General features: G+C 29.2%; 6 protein-coding genes across 6 annotated transcripts; 1 reads left to right on the top strand and 5 right to left on the bottom strand. All coding sequences in view use genetic code 12, as the record gives it.

Moving 5' to 3' along the window:
- Positions 1 to 3: 3 nt before the first annotated feature.
- On the bottom strand, positions 4 to 3,486 carry KGF55_004327 (uncharacterized protein; the record flags this gene model as incomplete). The annotated part of the gene is made up of 3 exons (XM_051759219.1): positions 4 to 23; positions 142 to 1,212; positions 1,803 to 3,486. 3 exons carry the CDS (start codon positions 3,484 to 3,486, stop codon positions 4 to 6), a joined length of 2,775 nt encoding a protein of 924 aa, XP_051612887.1.
- A 170-nt stretch (positions 3,487 to 3,656) lies between these two features.
- GUS1 (glutamate--tRNA ligase) lies at positions 3,657 to 5,843 on the top strand (the record flags this gene model as incomplete). The annotated part of the gene is made up of 1 exon (XM_051759217.1): positions 3,657 to 5,843. One exon carries the CDS (start codon positions 3,657 to 3,659, stop codon positions 5,841 to 5,843), a length of 2,187 nt encoding a protein of 728 aa, XP_051612886.1.
- Positions 5,844 to 5,976: 133 nt separating this feature from the next.
- On the bottom strand, positions 5,977 to 7,780 carry KGF55_004325 (uncharacterized protein; the record flags this gene model as incomplete). The annotated part of the gene is made up of 2 exons (XM_051759216.1): positions 5,977 to 7,429; positions 7,575 to 7,780. The coding sequence occupies 2 exons, from the start codon at positions 7,778 to 7,780 to the stop codon at positions 5,977 to 5,979; spliced, it is 1,659 nt and encodes a 552-aa protein (XP_051612885.1).
- Positions 7,781 to 9,122: 1,342 nt separating this feature from the next.
- KGF55_004324 (uncharacterized protein) lies at positions 9,123 to 10,865 on the bottom strand (the record flags this gene model as incomplete). The annotated part of the gene is made up of 2 exons (XM_051759215.1): positions 9,123 to 10,575; positions 10,645 to 10,865. The coding sequence occupies 2 exons, from the start codon at positions 10,863 to 10,865 to the stop codon at positions 9,123 to 9,125; spliced, it is 1,674 nt and encodes a 557-aa protein (XP_051612884.1).
- A 986-nt stretch (positions 10,866 to 11,851) lies between these two features.
- On the bottom strand, positions 11,852 to 14,623 carry KGF55_004323 (uncharacterized protein; the record flags this gene model as incomplete). The annotated part of the gene is made up of 1 exon (XM_051759214.1): positions 11,852 to 14,623. One exon carries the CDS (start codon positions 14,621 to 14,623, stop codon positions 11,852 to 11,854), a length of 2,772 nt encoding a protein of 923 aa, XP_051612883.1.
- Positions 14,624 to 16,378: 1,755 nt separating this feature from the next.
- Positions 16,379 to 17,248, bottom strand: FMP45 (Fmp45p; the record flags this gene model as incomplete). The annotated part of the gene is made up of 1 exon (XM_051759213.1): positions 16,379 to 17,248. The coding sequence occupies one exon, from the start codon at positions 17,246 to 17,248 to the stop codon at positions 16,379 to 16,381; it is 870 nt and encodes a 289-aa protein (XP_051612882.1).
- Between the last annotated feature and the right edge of the window lie 11 nt (positions 17,249 to 17,259).

Genomic DNA, 17,259 nt, shown 5'->3' with positions numbered 1-17,259 from the left:
TCGCTAAGATCTGCCATCGTTCACTCAATATTTTCAATAGTTCTTGTTCATCAGTATTCATGATTCCATCGTATAGCGTCGTTAATATGGCGCTCCAAAATATAATGAATTCATTCACGTTTTTATCATCTGGTTCGTCACAGTTGATCGGAAATTTCTTCGAGTTTCTTCCCTTGCCTTCTTCTCTGAATGGTAATAAATCATTTCTTCTAAAATATGACCCAAAGACTTGCCAAAATCTAATGATCGTTCTTGAACATTCATCAACTGTCATTAATCCCATTTTGTTGTAATTTTGTAATAATTCTAGCGATTCCTGATATTCTTTTACTAATGCCTTATGAATACCTTCTCTAAGACAAGTGACAATTTCATTGTATATTGTATCGAGCCTTTCAGTACTTGTCAAAGTTTGATCTATGTTTAGTAGTTTATCCTCTAGATTTCTAAATGAATCCTTAGTGCTCTGTGGTTGCACTTTGGGTTGCTGACTTTTTAATTGGTGTCCCCTCTGTACTCTATACTCATCGGTTCTTTCTCCAAAAACATAAATATTTTCTTGCAAGACTATCGATCCAACTTCACTAGCAGAATAATCATCAGAATACTCAAATGTTTTTATTCCATTTATTCTGGCTTTTGTCACAAAATTTTTATCATTGGTAAGTAGTACAACTAATGATATCTCATAAGTGTTTTGATACCAAAGGGAACAATCTAATATCGAATCATCTCCATGTAAAGTTCGATCATATGACTCACTCAATCTTTGCCCTCGCATTACATCTTTGTCCTCGCTTAAAGACTTATGAATCCATTTAATAGCGTTCCTTGCAGATACACCTTTTATTTCATTCTTTTTTAACCCATCTAGCTCTCCGATCACCGCATTTGGAACAACTAACTTTAATTTGAATTGATCAGCTATGTTGTATAAATCGTCAATAAATTGTAAATTTTGTATGAAAAAATTGGTATCAATTATAAGGTATGAAACATTTCCTGATACTTGTTCATATTGTGGAAGAGCCTCAACTTCCATACTATCTTCATTGTGATGAAATCTACGATTTATCTCTTCTAAATTTTCATCGATTTCCATTAGATCATCTTGAATATTTGATCTCATTTGTTGTCCATTACTACGATCATTTGATGACAAATTTTGCCGATCGGGGCCATAAATTGATACTAGAGGCATCTCATTTGATTCTTGGTCTCAAGTTTGATTGATATTGTTTACTTTGTAAGAGGTTAAAACGTTACGCATATTTATCGGAAATTTGAAAATCCCAATTAGGAAATCCAATAAAGTTATCATGAACTCTTGCATTTGTGACTTACAAATTGAATTATGTCACGAAATTAATCCGCATTATATAGCTTTACTTTAAATGTATATTGCAGTGAATTAAAGAAATCAAGATAAAGGTTGAATGAAGAATGATATACATAAATACACACGTCGACCAAACTAGAAGATTTATAATAGATGTACTAGGTGAAGTATAAATCTCTTATCTAGAATGATTTAAGTACTAATCTAACTTAATATAGTATATTCTCCCACTAATCGCACTAATGAGTTGGATTCCAAATAAAGCCCAGCCGAATCAAAATCTTCATAGATATGAAGTTCATGAATTAAACGCATTTTAAATTTGATGTATGCGTCCCCTATACGTTTCCCGCACAAAGTTATAGAATCTCCAAAACAAATTCGAAGACACTGACAAATAAACTTAGAAAAATTATTATTATAATCATCCACGTTATTCTATTTGTATTTTTTTCATTCATACTATCTGAAACAATATCGGAAAATTCCAAAAATACTTTACATCTATCGTTTAAGACTTGTACTCTTTGATCAATTTCCAAATATTCTCTAACGGCGTTGTATAATGGGTGTAAAGCTGGTTCGAATGACCAGAAGAAATCAGGTGTATCTAATATAGAACTCGATAAATTGACGTCAACTCTTAACTTAAACAATTTTCCTGATTTCCTAAGTAATTGATTTCTTTTCAAACCTAATCTTCCAGTTAATGCTAATTTTTTTGGTAATTTACTAATCAGATGTAGGATATTGACCATTCGACTTTCGAACAATCCTAATTTTGTCAGTTGTGCAATTGCCATGGACATGGTCAATTTAATTAAATGATCACCACTCCTTAAAGTGATCATATCATTATATATTCTAGGCCGATGAAGTTCCCTATCGTATTCAAAATGAAACTCTTCAGTCTCTATGTCTTGTTCATCAATTGGATTAATCAATAAGTCTTTATCAGAAAATGCTAAATCCGCCAATATGTTTTTTTCATGTATTTCAGAGAAATTCCAAAATACGACTATTCCATATGCAAAAACAAACATTTCAGCATGATGTTTTGAAACATCTGATTGTTGATGAGATCCATTAGTCTCAGGTATACTTTTTACATTCAGCTGTTCACCTTCTTCAGAACTATCCAATGGTGGTGCAAAAAATTGAGGTTCACTAGGATCGAATGGTGCGTTATCAAAATTTTCTAACTCTGGATCCATTGAATAATTATTAGCATCTTCCGGAGTTTCAACACCGGAATAGTATTCGTATAAATGATCGGTTTGTTCTGATTTATTTATCATTTTTTCCATATGTTTGTTTTTAGCTTGTAATTTTGATGAATTATTAGATTTCACTCGTAGCCCATCACTTCCTGGTAATAATGGTAAAGCATACGGTACATATAATGCTTCATCGTATAATCTAGGTTTAACTTCATGATTTTTTCTTAGAAATTTTGCAACAGCCGGTAGATTGAATTCTTCACATATGAAATATGCAGTCACTCTGCTAAATTCTTGAGCTCTTTTTTCTTTCGGCATTAACTCTGCTCTAGACCTTAGTATTTGAGCCAGTAAATCAGGTTGTTGTTGTTGAGATTGAAGTAATAATGATTCTTCTGAGTCTGATGATAAAGGTGGGGAGTTTTGTCTCAATTGATCGGGAATGAGTACCAATTTCTGTGATGTTTTTGATGTTCTAGTAGGTAGTGACGTTGATAGTTTCGGTATACTTCTTATGTTTCTTCTGGATTCTGGAGACGTAATCGGTGGAGTGGGTGATGATGGCCTCGATCTTTTACCTCCAAGTTTAGGCGGAAATCTACTTTGACCAGATGGAATATCACTTGAATTACTTAACAATTTATCAACCGAAATATCAGTATACTTGTTTCTAAATGCCAATCGTTTTTGTAATGCATTTTGATGCTGCAGTTGTTCAAAACTATAACCGGATTGCTGCTGCTGCTGTTGTTGTTGTTGCTGTAATTGTTGTTGCTTTTTGAAGTTTTGACCTGCAAATGGAGCTCTAGCGCCTTTAACTTGATGACTTCTTACATCTGTAACTAAAATTGACGGAGACCTTTTAGCTGTTGGTTTATTTAGTCCAGGTACTGGTGAGCCCGTCCTTGGTGGAGGCGTATTTGACATATCAATTGATAGACTTAACTTGATTTATTTAATTAAATTATTGATTGACATTTGTTTGATGCATATACTTTTGTGCAACTTATTCAGATGTGCGTGCGGTTTAAATTATAAATTCAAATTTGAAAAAAATTTAAACCGTCTGGATCAAACTAGACAACTTTTGAACAACAATGTCATTTCAATTAAGTATAGCTGGTAAAGCTGCTACTATACCATATCCAACTTTAATTGCTGTATATTTTGTCAATTCTAGCGATTCGGACGTTTCAATTCCAGTTGAATTTGTTGATGAAAAATCAGTTGAGTCTTCAAATGCTGCTGCAGCTATCAAATTAGTTACTCCAGGCTCTGAAACATTTGTAGATCAGTTAGATGCTTTGGATTATTTAGCTCAAACTTTTCCACAAATTTTGAAAGAAAAATCAAAATCTCAACCATGGGTGAAATTGGCAATTGAAAAATTTTATTCAAAAAATTTTAAAGAATTAGCCACTGATTTAGAAAATTTAGATGTTCATTTAAATTTCAGATCATTTCTAGTCGGGTATGAAATTACATTGGCTGATATTGCTATGTGGGGTGTTTTAAGAGCAAATCCAATTATGGCATCAGTCTTAAAAAACGAAGTATATCCAAATGTCTCAAGATGGTATAACTTTTTACAAGAAAGTGATTCAAAATTTGACAAATCAGTTGAATTATTTACCAACTCACTTAATGAATTAAGAAAATCATTGAAAAATGCTAAAACTGCCAAAGGAGGTAAAAAAGAAACTCACAAAGCAAGTTTTGAAATAGACTTACCAAATGCTAAAATGGGTGAGGTTGTTACTCGTTTCCCACCTGAACCATCGGGATATTTACATATTGGACATGTTAAAGCAGCTATCTTGAATGAATATTTTGCTCATGCTTATAAAGGTAAATTAATCATTAGATTCGATGATACAAATCCAACAAAAGAAAAAGTTGAATTTCAAGATGCAATTATTGAAGATTTAGCATTATTAGGAATCAAAGGTGATAAAATTACTTATTCTTCTGATTACTTTCAAGATATGTATGATTTAGCAATTAAATTGATTAAACAAGGTCAAGCTTATTGTGATGACACACCATCTGAAAAAATGAGAGAAGAAAGAATGGTTGGTGATGCTTCAGCAAGAAGAGATAGATCTATTGAAGAAAATTTGAGAATCTTCACAGAGGAAATGAAAAATGGTACTGAAGAAGGTTTAAAAAATTGTTTAAGAGCTAAAATCGATTATAAAGCTTTAAATAAAGCTTTGAGAGATCCAGTCATTTATAGATGTAATTTAACTCCACATCATAGAACTGGCACTGAATGGAAAATGTATCCAATTTATGATTTCTGTGTACCTGTTGTTGATGCTATTGAAGGTGTAACACATTCATTAAGAACTAACGAATATAGAGATCGTAACCCACAATATGATTGGATTCAAAAAGCTTTAGGCTTACGTCATGTGGCTATATGGGATTTTGGTAGAGTCAATTTTGTCAGAACTTTATTATCCAAAAGAAAATTACAATGGTTTGTTGATAAAAATTATGTTGGTAATTGGGATGATCCAAGATTTCCAACTGTCAGAGGTGTAAGAAGAAGAGGTATGTCAGTTGAAGGATTAAGAAATTTCATTATGTCACAAGGTCCATCTCAAAATATCATCAATTTGGATTGGTCAGTTATTTGGGCTTTAAATAAAAAAGTTATTGATCCAGTTGCTCCAAGATTTACGGCAATTGATTCAGAAAATGCAGTCCCAGTCAAATTATTGAATGGTCCAAAAGAGCCATACACTGAGACAAAACCAAGACATAAAAAGAATCCAGATGTTGGTGAAAAGACTGTCATTTACTCTGATCAAGTTTTAATTGAACAAGAAGATGCAGACTTGACCGAAGGTGAAGAAATTACTTTTATGGACTGGGGTAATGTAATCATTTCAAAAGTTCACAAAGAAGGTGATGTCGTTAAATCAATTGAAGCAAATTTACATTTAGAAGGTGACTTTAGAAAAACATCTAAGAAATTAACTTGGTTAGCTGATACTAGAGATAAAGTTAACGTTGATTTAGTTGATTTCGATCATTTAATCACCAAAGATAAATTGGAAGAGGAAGATAACTTTGAAGATTTCATTACACCTGAAACTGAATTCCATACAAAAGCAGTAGCAGATTTGAATGTTGCAAAATTAAAAGCTGGTGATATTATTCAATTTGAAAGAAAAGGTTACTTTAGGGTTGATGTTCCTTACGAAGAAGGAAAACCAGTTGTTTTATTCACTATTCCGGACGGTAAAACAGTTTCAAAATATGGTTCAAAGAAATAGATATCTCTTTTTCAATAAATGACTAATGTAATTTTACGTCTACATGAATCGATCATTACCGAAAGAATATGAATTGTCTATTTTTTAATAAATAACTAAACTATTACTACGCCTATGAATTAAAGTATAAGAATTAAGCCCATAATAAAGTAAGCCATTCCCAACCTTTTAATTTTTTGAATGGTGGCTCTGGTCTAGCTTGGACATCATAAAATAATGGTTTCAAACGAACTTGACTTGGTTTAATATAACTTGATCTGAAAAATAATTTAGCAAATATGAAAAGTACTAAAGATAATGGAATAATGAAATAAGCACTGAAAAATGTTGCAAAATCCCAATGACCCTTTATAAATGCTGGAAATCCTCCTGTTAATAAGAAAAGAACTGAAAAAAATAATGAATAATAACCTGTGTAAGCACCATAACGACCAAAGAAAGTATACGGTAAATCTTTTCTAGAATATCCTTGTACTTTTAATGCTCTATGTAATGCAATATGATTGATAGCAATGACAATCCAATTAAATAGAATATTAGATGAAGTAATGTTTTGGAACCATGAAAAAACTGTTGCAGCAGTTTTACTTGAAGTCATATAAGCTAATGGAATAAAACAACATGAAAAAATAACAGCAACATATGGTAAACCATGTTTATTGACTTTTAAAAATATTTTTGGTAATTGTTCTTTTGCTGCTAATACAAAAATTGTTCTACTTGCTTTAACAATTTGTAAGTTAGCAGCTGATAAAGCTGAAGTTAAAACAACTGCATTAACAATACTTGGTAAAACTTTAATACCAGCTAAACTAATAGCTCTAACCCATGGAGATCCACTAGCTGTACCATTTGGTTTAGCAATGACAGGATCATTTGATGGAACAATTAATGATAAAATGAAAACCATAATAACATATAAAGTGAAAACTCTATAAAAGACTCTTTTTGCTGCACGATAAATTGATCTTCTTGGATATTTTGTTTCACCTGCTAATAAAGTGATAGCTTGAATACCACCAAATGCATATACAATTGAATTTACAGATTTCCAAAATCCTAAAAATTTACCCAAAGATCCAGTTTCATATTTAGCTGCAAAAGGTCCAGGATGAACCCAATATCTGAAACCAATTCTATCATTACCTCCTACAACTCCACCTAAATCAATTACTAACCCTAAAATAATTAAACCAGCACATAATAAAATTTTCAAAAGTCCAAAGAAAAATTCAATTTCTCCATACCATTTAACATTATACGAGTTGACCGCAACAATGACAACACCAAAGATGGAGATCCAAATAGCTGGGTTGAGATCAGTCCAATATGACATAATGACTGAAACAGCTGATAATTCATTTGGAATAACTGTTGAATAAATATCACAAATTCCCATCACAAAACCTAAAGATTTATCAACAAAATGTTCAGCTTGAAAAACATAAGCACCTTCATTTGGTGATAAACAGGATACTTCTGTAACTGCAATTTGTGAAGCTGCAACAACAGTACCAACAAAAATATATGCAATAAGCATACCAACTGGACCTGTTGTAGATAAAGTACCACCTGAAGAAAGGAACCTTTTTGATTGTTAGTATCACAAAACTTTAAACTTTTTTTGCAACCGATTTTGAAACATCTTAGCTACAAAATTTGGTAGCCTCAATTGGATAGACCAAATCAATTGCGCTTTAGATAAGGGACACCTAAAGAATTTATACATACAAACCTGTACCAATAACACCAACTAAGGATATCATACCAATCAATCTGGCATTTAATGAAGAACTCAATCTATTATCATGATAAAATAAAGCTTCAGCTTCTTCTATATCTTCTTTAGAAAAACTTTGATTTAATGATTCAACATCTGAAGAATCAGCATAAACCTCAACTTTGGTAGATTGGTCTTTCACTTCTTTTGATGACATGATTTTGTAGTGATTTTGAAAAGTTTGAAAAAAATAATACAGGGGCTAAATGAAAGTGGAAAATTTCATATCTATATATTTTATATTTGATTGTTGATAAGACAAGTAGATCTAAGTATGATGAAAAGTGGCTTCTTTGAACAATCAAAGCTTTTGAAAAATAAACGTACTAGCGATATGCATAGAATTGTAAAAATGTTTGATTAGAGTAGATAAAGATTGAGTTATGTAGCTCTGATTTAGAAATTAAGTGTATACTAAAATCAATAAACTCTGATACGATTACCAGGGCAAACGCCATATGATCTAATCTTATATTGATTTACAATAAAATTTAGAATTGCCAATTTTCAAAATTTATAACCTTAAATTGAAAATTGTGAGTGTGAATAGAAATTTCATGGCTACAATTTTGAAACAATAAAAAATTGATAAAAATCTGTATCAATTTGATTTTCAATCTTAATCTAAAATAATAAATCCTTATCTATAATTTTTTCCTTCATTTAAATTGGAATTGGTTTTATCTATTTTCTCATTGGAGTAGAATTAAACAGTTTCAATACATTTTACAAGGCAATATGATCAACTGGGGTTTTTCCATTACTGTGGATACATCAGGGTTAGAAAAATTTATCTCGTTCTAAATTTAAAACCATTTTTTTTTGTAAATTGGTGTGGCTATCTCTCTTTTAATTTTGAAGTTTTATTAGGGCTATCAAATTGAAAGAGAAAGACATTCAGTTTTAGCAAATTTGCATTAAAGTGGGTTTGGAATTCTACTACATCTTTTCATGCTATCAGAGTAAAGAAAATAAAGAACTTGCCCCTCGGGGAGTTTTAATATATATGATAATTCAAGGAAAATCAAACCTGATGTTCAAAATCGAGTGTTTCGCATCAATTAAAGCTATCTGATGAAAGTCAAAATCCAAATATTCCACCGTTGTCAAACTTGAAACATCGAAACAATAATCTTGGCGTTACACCGGCTTCGGTACTACCTCCAATTGAGCGTCGACTAGTTCAATAAATTTACGAAAAACTAAGTTGTGATCAAGGATTAAGAGCATGAAATATGGAAATCAATATAAGTGTGATCGCATCAAATCGAAGAACACACTAAGAATTACATCATGCGACTTGAATAGCGGATACAAACCAACAACAGTCAAATACAGTTTCGCTCATTAGTTGCCCGAAGCTTGACATTCTGATCTTCATACAATAATTATACTTTACTGAAAAGATTTTACAAATCTTGCCAATAAACATGAGAACAATAAATAGGCGAATGAAGAAATCTTATGCAAAGTATCTTATATTATATAAAGATAATTACTTATGCCCATAATAACGTAAGCCACTCTAATCCTTTTAATTTTTTGAAAGGCGGTTCAGGTCTTGCTTGAACATCGTAAAATAATGGTTTCAATTTAACTTCATTTGGTGTAATATACTTTGATTTGAATACTAATTTTGCAAAAATAAAAAGTACCAAAGCTAATGGAATGATAAAATAAGCACTGAAAAATGTTGAAAATGACCAATATCCATGAATAAAATTTGGAAACCCACCAGTCAACAAGAATAATATTGCAAAAAATAGAGAATACCAACCACAATATTCACCATATTTTCCTAAAAATGTGAAAGGTAAATATTTTCGTGAAAATCCTTGAGCTCTTAAAGCTCTATGTAATGCTATATGATTCACGCTCATAACAATCCAACTAAATAAAGTATTTGCTGATATGACATTTGAAAACCATGAGAACACATTGGATGATGAAGCACTAACAGCCATGTATGCCAAAGGTAAAAATGCACAAGTAAAACCAACTGCAACATAAGGTAGCCCATGTTTATTGACTTTCAAAAAGATCTTAGGTAATTGTCTTTTAGAAGCTAAAACATATATGGTTCTACTAGCTTTGACAACTTGTAAATTTCCAGAACTTAAGGCTGAAGTTAAAACTACTGCATTAACTATACTTGGTAACACTTTAATTCCAGCGAGACTTATAGCTCGAACCCAAGGTGATCCACTAGCTGTACCATTGGACTCAGCAATTAATGGATCATTATGGGGTACAATCATTGATAATATAACAATCATTACAATATATAACCCAAAAACTCTTATAAATACCCTTTTTGAAGCACGATATATCGATCTTCTTGGAAAATCAATTTCACCAGCTAATAATGTAATGTTTTGAATACCACTAAATGCATAAACTGCTGAATTTATGGCTTTCCAAAATCCTAAAAATTTACCTAAAGATCCAGTTGTATACCTTTCAGCAAATGGGCCAGGATTAATCCAATATCTAAATCCAATTCGATCATTATCACCAGGAATACCACCAAGATCTATAATTAATCCTAATAAAATTAATCCAACACATAATAGAATTTTAATAATTCCAAAATAAAATTCAATTTCTCCATACCATTTAACATTATATCCATTGACAATAACGATAGTTAATCCAAATATGGTAATAAATACAGCAGGATTTATGTCTGTCCAATAAGTCATTAAAACAGATACTGCAGCTAATTCATTTGGAATTATGTTTGCATAAATATCACATATTCCAATAACAAATCCAAAAGATTTATCAACAAAATGTTCTGCATGTGAAACATATGATGCTTCATTTGGTGATAGACATGAAACTTCAGCAACTGACATTAATGATGCTGCTACTACAGAACCAACAACAACATATGCTAAAATCATACCTACGGGACCTGCTGTTGCTAATGTACCACCAGATGAAAGAAATCTAAAGTAAGTTAGTATCTTAACATACAACATTCATTTAAAGAAATTAGCAATTGAAGATTAAACGTACAATCCAGTCCCTATAACTCCCACTAAAGAAATCATTGTTATAATTCTAGCATTCAAAGTTGAACTTAATTTGTTATCATGATAAAAGATTTCTTTAGCATCATCTTTATCTTGTTTTGAAAAACTAATTGTATTTGATAGACTTAATGACTCAACATCATCAGATGTAAGTGATGTTGTTTTTTCAACTTTTATATCAATATCCTTGGTCTCCTTTGACATTTGGAAAGATGAAAAGATTAATAGGATGATGTTTTCACATAAATAAACCTAGAAAAATTCCAACTCATTTATACCATTTTTTGAGCAATAGTGATATTTGAATAACAAGTGAAACCTTTGCTTCATATCTGATTGTATTACATTAATTATTCCGATAGGACAATAAAAATTTTCACAAAAGTAATTAATCCTTATCTAATATATGGCCATAACGGTGTCTCAGATTTATCAAATGGCTGAAACTAAAGTTTTATATTCTGTTGCAATAAGTTGAATCCATCTCTTTGCTGGGTGCATATAATTTCAACATGAATATTTCAATAGTCTATATCTTCTCTTTTTCTCAAAACCTTCACCTGTCAAACCTTGAATTTGGATCTGAGACTCATAAATTAATTGTTAGATCATCTTGCTAAATAGAAATTTAATCAATCATACATAATCGTAGGAAGCGGAACAATAGTAGCCTTTCATTTAATTTATTTTTACCGCTAATTATCCAGATTCCATTATCAATTTACAAATTCCGCTTTATAATTTGACTCTCTCCCTTTAGAGTATCCATGTTCATAATGTGAATATAATCCACATGACTAATTGCTATCACTCTAAGCTATGAAGTTTGATTAAGTGCAGTTCGATAATTAATGAATTTAGAAAAGCGCACGGTTAATCTCAGAAATAGAATTAGAGACAAAGTCAAAATCAAATTTCAACAAACTTGAAAGAATTTCATTAAAATTATTAATACAAATTGAACATCAATTAAAAAAATAATCAGTAATGCAAAAATTGACTGATGCAAATAGCGTCAACTTCAAAAAATAATACAAAGAAAAAGCAGTAGCTAAACATGTTGCTAAACAATTAAAAACAACCAAATTAGAAATGAAATAAACACCAATCTGAAATTATCCGAGCCATCAAAAGATGAATTACCATCGAAACTAAGTACCAACAATTTGAAAATAATTGTCATTACAATTTTATTCCTTCCATCTATTGATGAAATTTAAAATATCAGGATCATTTATAATTTGACTGTTGGTTTCAGCAGTCGCACTATCAGCTTGACTCGAGTTATTTACATTATCACAGCCATTACCATTATCAACAATTTTAAATTCATTCAAATCAATATAATTTTTCAATTGACCATTTTTAAATTCCTTTTTATAACCAACATGAGAATCCCTATAATGTCTTAAATAATGTCCTAAAACAGAAGATCTTGAAGTACAATTAACTTCTAAAATTTGCCAACAACAAGTACATAATACACCTTGTCTTTCCAAGATATGAGCATTTGTTTTTCTTTTTTTCTTTTCAGGTTCATCATATTCACCTTTTTTAAATTTATATATACCAAAAAATTTTGGGTCAGGAATTGATTTACCATTTGTTAATATACCATGTTTATAAGCTAAATGATTACCATAAGAAGAATTTTTTAAACCAAAAAATTCGATGGTTTCACAATATGGACATAATCCTGATCTTGTTGTATTATCTGGTTTACTTGTTTTTTGATCAATTTTTGTCAAAATATATTGAGATTCATAAGATGATTTTTTGAAGTTGACGTTTTTTGATAATCTATATTTGGAATTTGAATTTGAATTTACTTGTGTTAATTCCTTTTCAGATTGATAATTATTAAAAATTATATCAAAATCATCCCTAATATACAAAATTCTATGAATTTTACAAGTTTTTGAATTATATAATGGTTCAATTAATTTATCATTTAATTGAATACAATGAAATTTATTTGGAATTTTTGATGATTGTAATGATAAATTTTTTGATGTTTCATAATCTGGTTTACTTTCAATTTTAAAAGATTTAAAATCAATTGCACTACCTACCCTAAATATATTTTTATTTTTCGAAGAATTAGGTTGAGGTTGAGGTTGAGATTGAAATTGAAATTGAGATTCATCATTAAAATTATTATAACCAAAATAAGGACGTCTTGGAATTTTTTGTTTTTCCCTACGTTTTTTGGAAATAGCTGATTGAGTTAATTTATTGCTAGTGGAGGTATTTTCATCAACTAAATCAATTGTTTTGTCTAATCTAACTGGTGTTGAAGTTTTAGGAGATTCAATAATTTGATGAGTTAATTTTTCTAATGGAGAAGTAGTACTTGAATTTGAATTTAAATTTTGTAATTCAAATGATAAATTTGAAACTTCAGAACTTGTTGAAGAAGATCTTTTAGTTGATGAACCAATTAATATTGCATTCGAGTGAAACGATTTATTTTTTAAATCTTCAATAATTTGTGATGTTTCATTGACATTATTGCTACTATGGTTATTATTATTGTTATTGAAATAAAAAGTATTCACTTTTTTAACAAATCCAGGATTTTTTCGAATTTTTCTTTCAAAATCAATTGAAGAATCATCAAATTCATTTGTATCATCACAATATAAATCATCAACTAATTTATTTTTTAATTCATTATTGTTTCCACCTCCAATTTCATTAATATGTTCATTACTATAATTATTTTGGGATTTTAAATTACAGTTTTTATCAACATTATAATCATCTTGCAGAATCAATTTAATTCTTTGTTGTTGTAAGTGTTGTTGTTGTAATTGATATTGTTGTTGTAATAATTGTTGGTGATAATTTGTTGATTTAAAATTTAATTTATTATTGGCTAAATTAAAAGAAGTTTGTTTCCATTCATCAATTTCTTTACATGTTTCTTCAAATAATTCAATAATTTGATCATGAGTTAAATCTATTTTAGGACTTTCTAATAATTCTATTTCATCATTACTTGTTGCTATTGAATTTGAAATTGAAACTAATGAATTATTTTTAGAAATTGTTTGTGGATTATTTGGTTGATTTTGATTTTGTAACTGTTCTTCATTTGGTGAATTTATTTGTGATGAATTAATGATAAATTTCATATATCCATTAATATAAATTTCTGGTGATATAGTATTGGCAGAAGTTATATATTCAACTTCATCATCTTCATCATCATGGGTGTAATATTGTTTTTGATCAGAATTAGGTCTATCTTCTTCTTCTGTTTCATCATCAATAACATTGAAAATAACACCACCATTAGATTTGGGTCTATTTGATGATCTACTACTACTACCACTATTTAATCTTGAACCTGGTCTTTGTCTTGTCAATTTATCATTTTCAAATTCTTGAAAAATTTGAATTAATTCATCAGGAATATCATGAGTTGGAGGTCTAGTTTCATTAATTTGTGATTTGTTTTGTTCAATATGATTGATATCATTACCTTGACTTGAAACATGTCCATGATTACTAGATTTGGATTTATGATTTTTATTTCTAAAATTTGATTCAAAACCTAGTTGAAGTCCTTCACCATTATAATTGGATCCTTTTGAAGAAGAATTATTACTAATATTACCATAAAATCCAACATTAACATCATCTCCATCATTACTATCCCTACTATTACATTCATGAATATCACCATTTAAAATTTCAGATAATAAAATTTGAGAAGATTTACCACCCCCACCATTTAAACCATATTTTAATTGATTATATTTAATTCTATTACTTAATTGTTGTAAAATATAATCATCACGATATAAAAAATCATTATAATTTTTTAAATGAAGTTGATCTGATTGTTGTTGTTGATGTTGGGGATGAGGATTTTCTTGTTGTTGAGTCAAAAAATTAGTTTCATAATTAGTGTTATTACTACTATGTGAACTAGTTGTCCTTAGGGAGAAAGACATCTTGGACTAGGAAAATAGTTAAAAGGACCAATAGCAAAGACTAAACGTTATAGGAATAAGTCTTACTTTAGCTTCTTGCTTTAGATTTGATTTTCGATGAAGGTCTTGAATATGAAATTGAATTGAATTTGCAAAATCTTAGTTCAAATCAATTGAATGAAAATAGATTATCGATAATTGATAATTAGTTAACTGTTACACAAGTAAATCGAATAATTTTTCAAAACATTAAAATGCAAGATCAAGTAAAAATTGGAAAGTTCTTTTTGAAACACCGAAGGAAATTGATTTTGTAATTTTTTCGTTTAAAAAAAAAGAACTTATTTAGGGTTTGACTGTTTTAAGAATCTATTCGATTTATTAGATTGATGAGTTTGAGCTAATCTAGGAGTGTTTTTTTAGACTAGTGATTTATGAAATTTTTAATTTTGAGTATTAAAACTTTTATGAATTAAAAGTTAATAATGAAACGTCTAGATCAATTGATGAAAGTTTAAGGAAATTTTAGTAAAAGTTTTTAAAGCTTAAATTCTTAGATTTAGTTTGAATTTAGATTGAAGTTATTGATGATGTAGTATATGTTTGAAAGATAGATGATAACGATAATTAAATTATTTTTTAATCATTTTTACTCCGTATTATTTAATGCATAACAAATTAAAATTTTAATTTACGAGAGAGAAGTTTTTGTATTTACGGTAAGGTACACAAAATAACTAATTAGGTAATTTATAATACGTATACGCTTATTCAGTACAGTGAACAAAAATCTACAACTCAATTTACACTACCATATAATGTTAAGTAAATCATTCAACAGTGGTAAAAACAAAGTTTCCGTTATACTTTCCAATTCAGATTCAGAAAGAAAGAAAAGAAAAGTCCTGAATCTGAAACAAACAAGAATGAATAGATAAATATACTATTATAAATCAAAGAACGTTCAACTTAATTTGAAGGAGTAAACCTTCTACTAACTTAAAACAGGGCAATATAATATTAGAGTATTGTGGCAAAGTAAATTTTATTTGCATTTTAATTTATATGATGATATCTTATTAAGAATTATTCGAAATAAATAAGATCTACTACTTTTCTTTTTTTGACTTCTTCTTTTTTAAATCCGATTTCTAGCTGTATGCAACTATGGTGAGCTAAATGATGATAGATTTAAAACGCAGATTTGAAATCAATGATTATAGAAAAGTTTGAAACTATCGAAGTGAACAATCAAGCAATTAGTCGTCAGTTTTTAAACCTATGTATTTGTTACTAGTTTAGGATTGTTAAAGCGATTAGACCTAATGATATTTAAATGCAGATTTGAAGTACGATAATCAATCTTTTTTCAAGTTTCATCTAAAGAGATACTGATATGGTTGATTGAAAATAATAAATTATTATATATTAAAAGATATTAATTAATTAGACTAATTAAAAATTATAAAAGTTTTGGTAAAAATATATATATAATATAAATTATAATTAACATTAGGTAACGTAAAATTGAATAAAATTAAAAAAAAACAAGGTATTTTTTGTAAGTATGATTTTTGATGTTTTGATTTTATTATTTGACCCATAAAGTTCTGTCATTGAGTCTTGATTTTTATACATCATTTTGGGGGCAGTTTATTCGTTTGATGATTTTTTTTGAATAATTGTTTCATTAGGTCAATTTTATTTCATTAAGTCAATAAAATTGGTCTAAAGAATACCATTATGATAAATTTTGAGCTATAAGATTCAACTAATTTAAATTTCTTCTGGTTTTGCTCTTTTAACTCTGAAAAATCTAAATTTTGAAGCATCAGAAATTGGTTCATTATCATTAATTCCTGCAACTCCTCCTGTACCAGTAACTCCTCTATTATTGGCAGTAGTATCATCAACATAATTTCCTTGAGCATAATCACCACTTTCTTTTGAATACACATTATTTTCATTATCTTGAGGATAAGCTTGATTATTGGTTGATCTTTTTTTATTACCTTTTCTTGTACCACAACATGCTCCAATTGCTGTTGCAAAAACAATAATTAAACATGCTACAGCTGCCCATAATATACCAAATGATTTTGCACTTAAACTTGTTGAATGACCAGCTTTATTAAATTCATGTTTTCCTTTAACATGAGCAGCAGTAATACAAGCAGCACCAGTTATAGCAAAAATAAATGAAATTAAAGATGTAATTATAGTTAATATACCACCAATTGTAATACAAAAATTAATTGGAATTAAAATTAAAGCTAATGCTGAAAATACTAAGGCAACAACAATAAAAGCCCAACCACATCTTGATAAATAATAATAAGTATTTCTATCATCTATAAAAGATTGTGGAATACCTTGCTCTGAATTAAAATTATCTTTTGGTGAATAAGGATAAGCAGGTTTTGATGATGAACAATCTGAATTTCTACCTCCAGATTCACCACATGATCTATAAAATGTCCATCTTGTTTTATCTCTTCCAGCTCCTGGAATATTTGAAGTATCAGTTTCTGACCAATAAAAATTACCTAATACTGATGAAGTTCCTGCACCATTTATAACTGTTAAAATTAATAATAAAGTTGAACCTAAAAGGAAAAATAATGGAATTAATGTTAATGCTCTCATTTTTTATAGTT

Source organism: Candida pseudojiufengensis (assembly GCF_024610245.1).
Source record: "Candida pseudojiufengensis strain CBS 10847 chromosome Unknown scaffold14, whole genome shotgun sequence".
Classification (NCBI taxonomy): domain Eukaryota; kingdom Fungi; phylum Ascomycota; class Pichiomycetes; order Serinales; family Debaryomycetaceae; genus Lodderomyces; species Lodderomyces pseudojiufengensis.
Note: the sequence above shows the minus strand (reverse complement) of the source record. Positions and strands in the feature narration are given on the sequence as shown.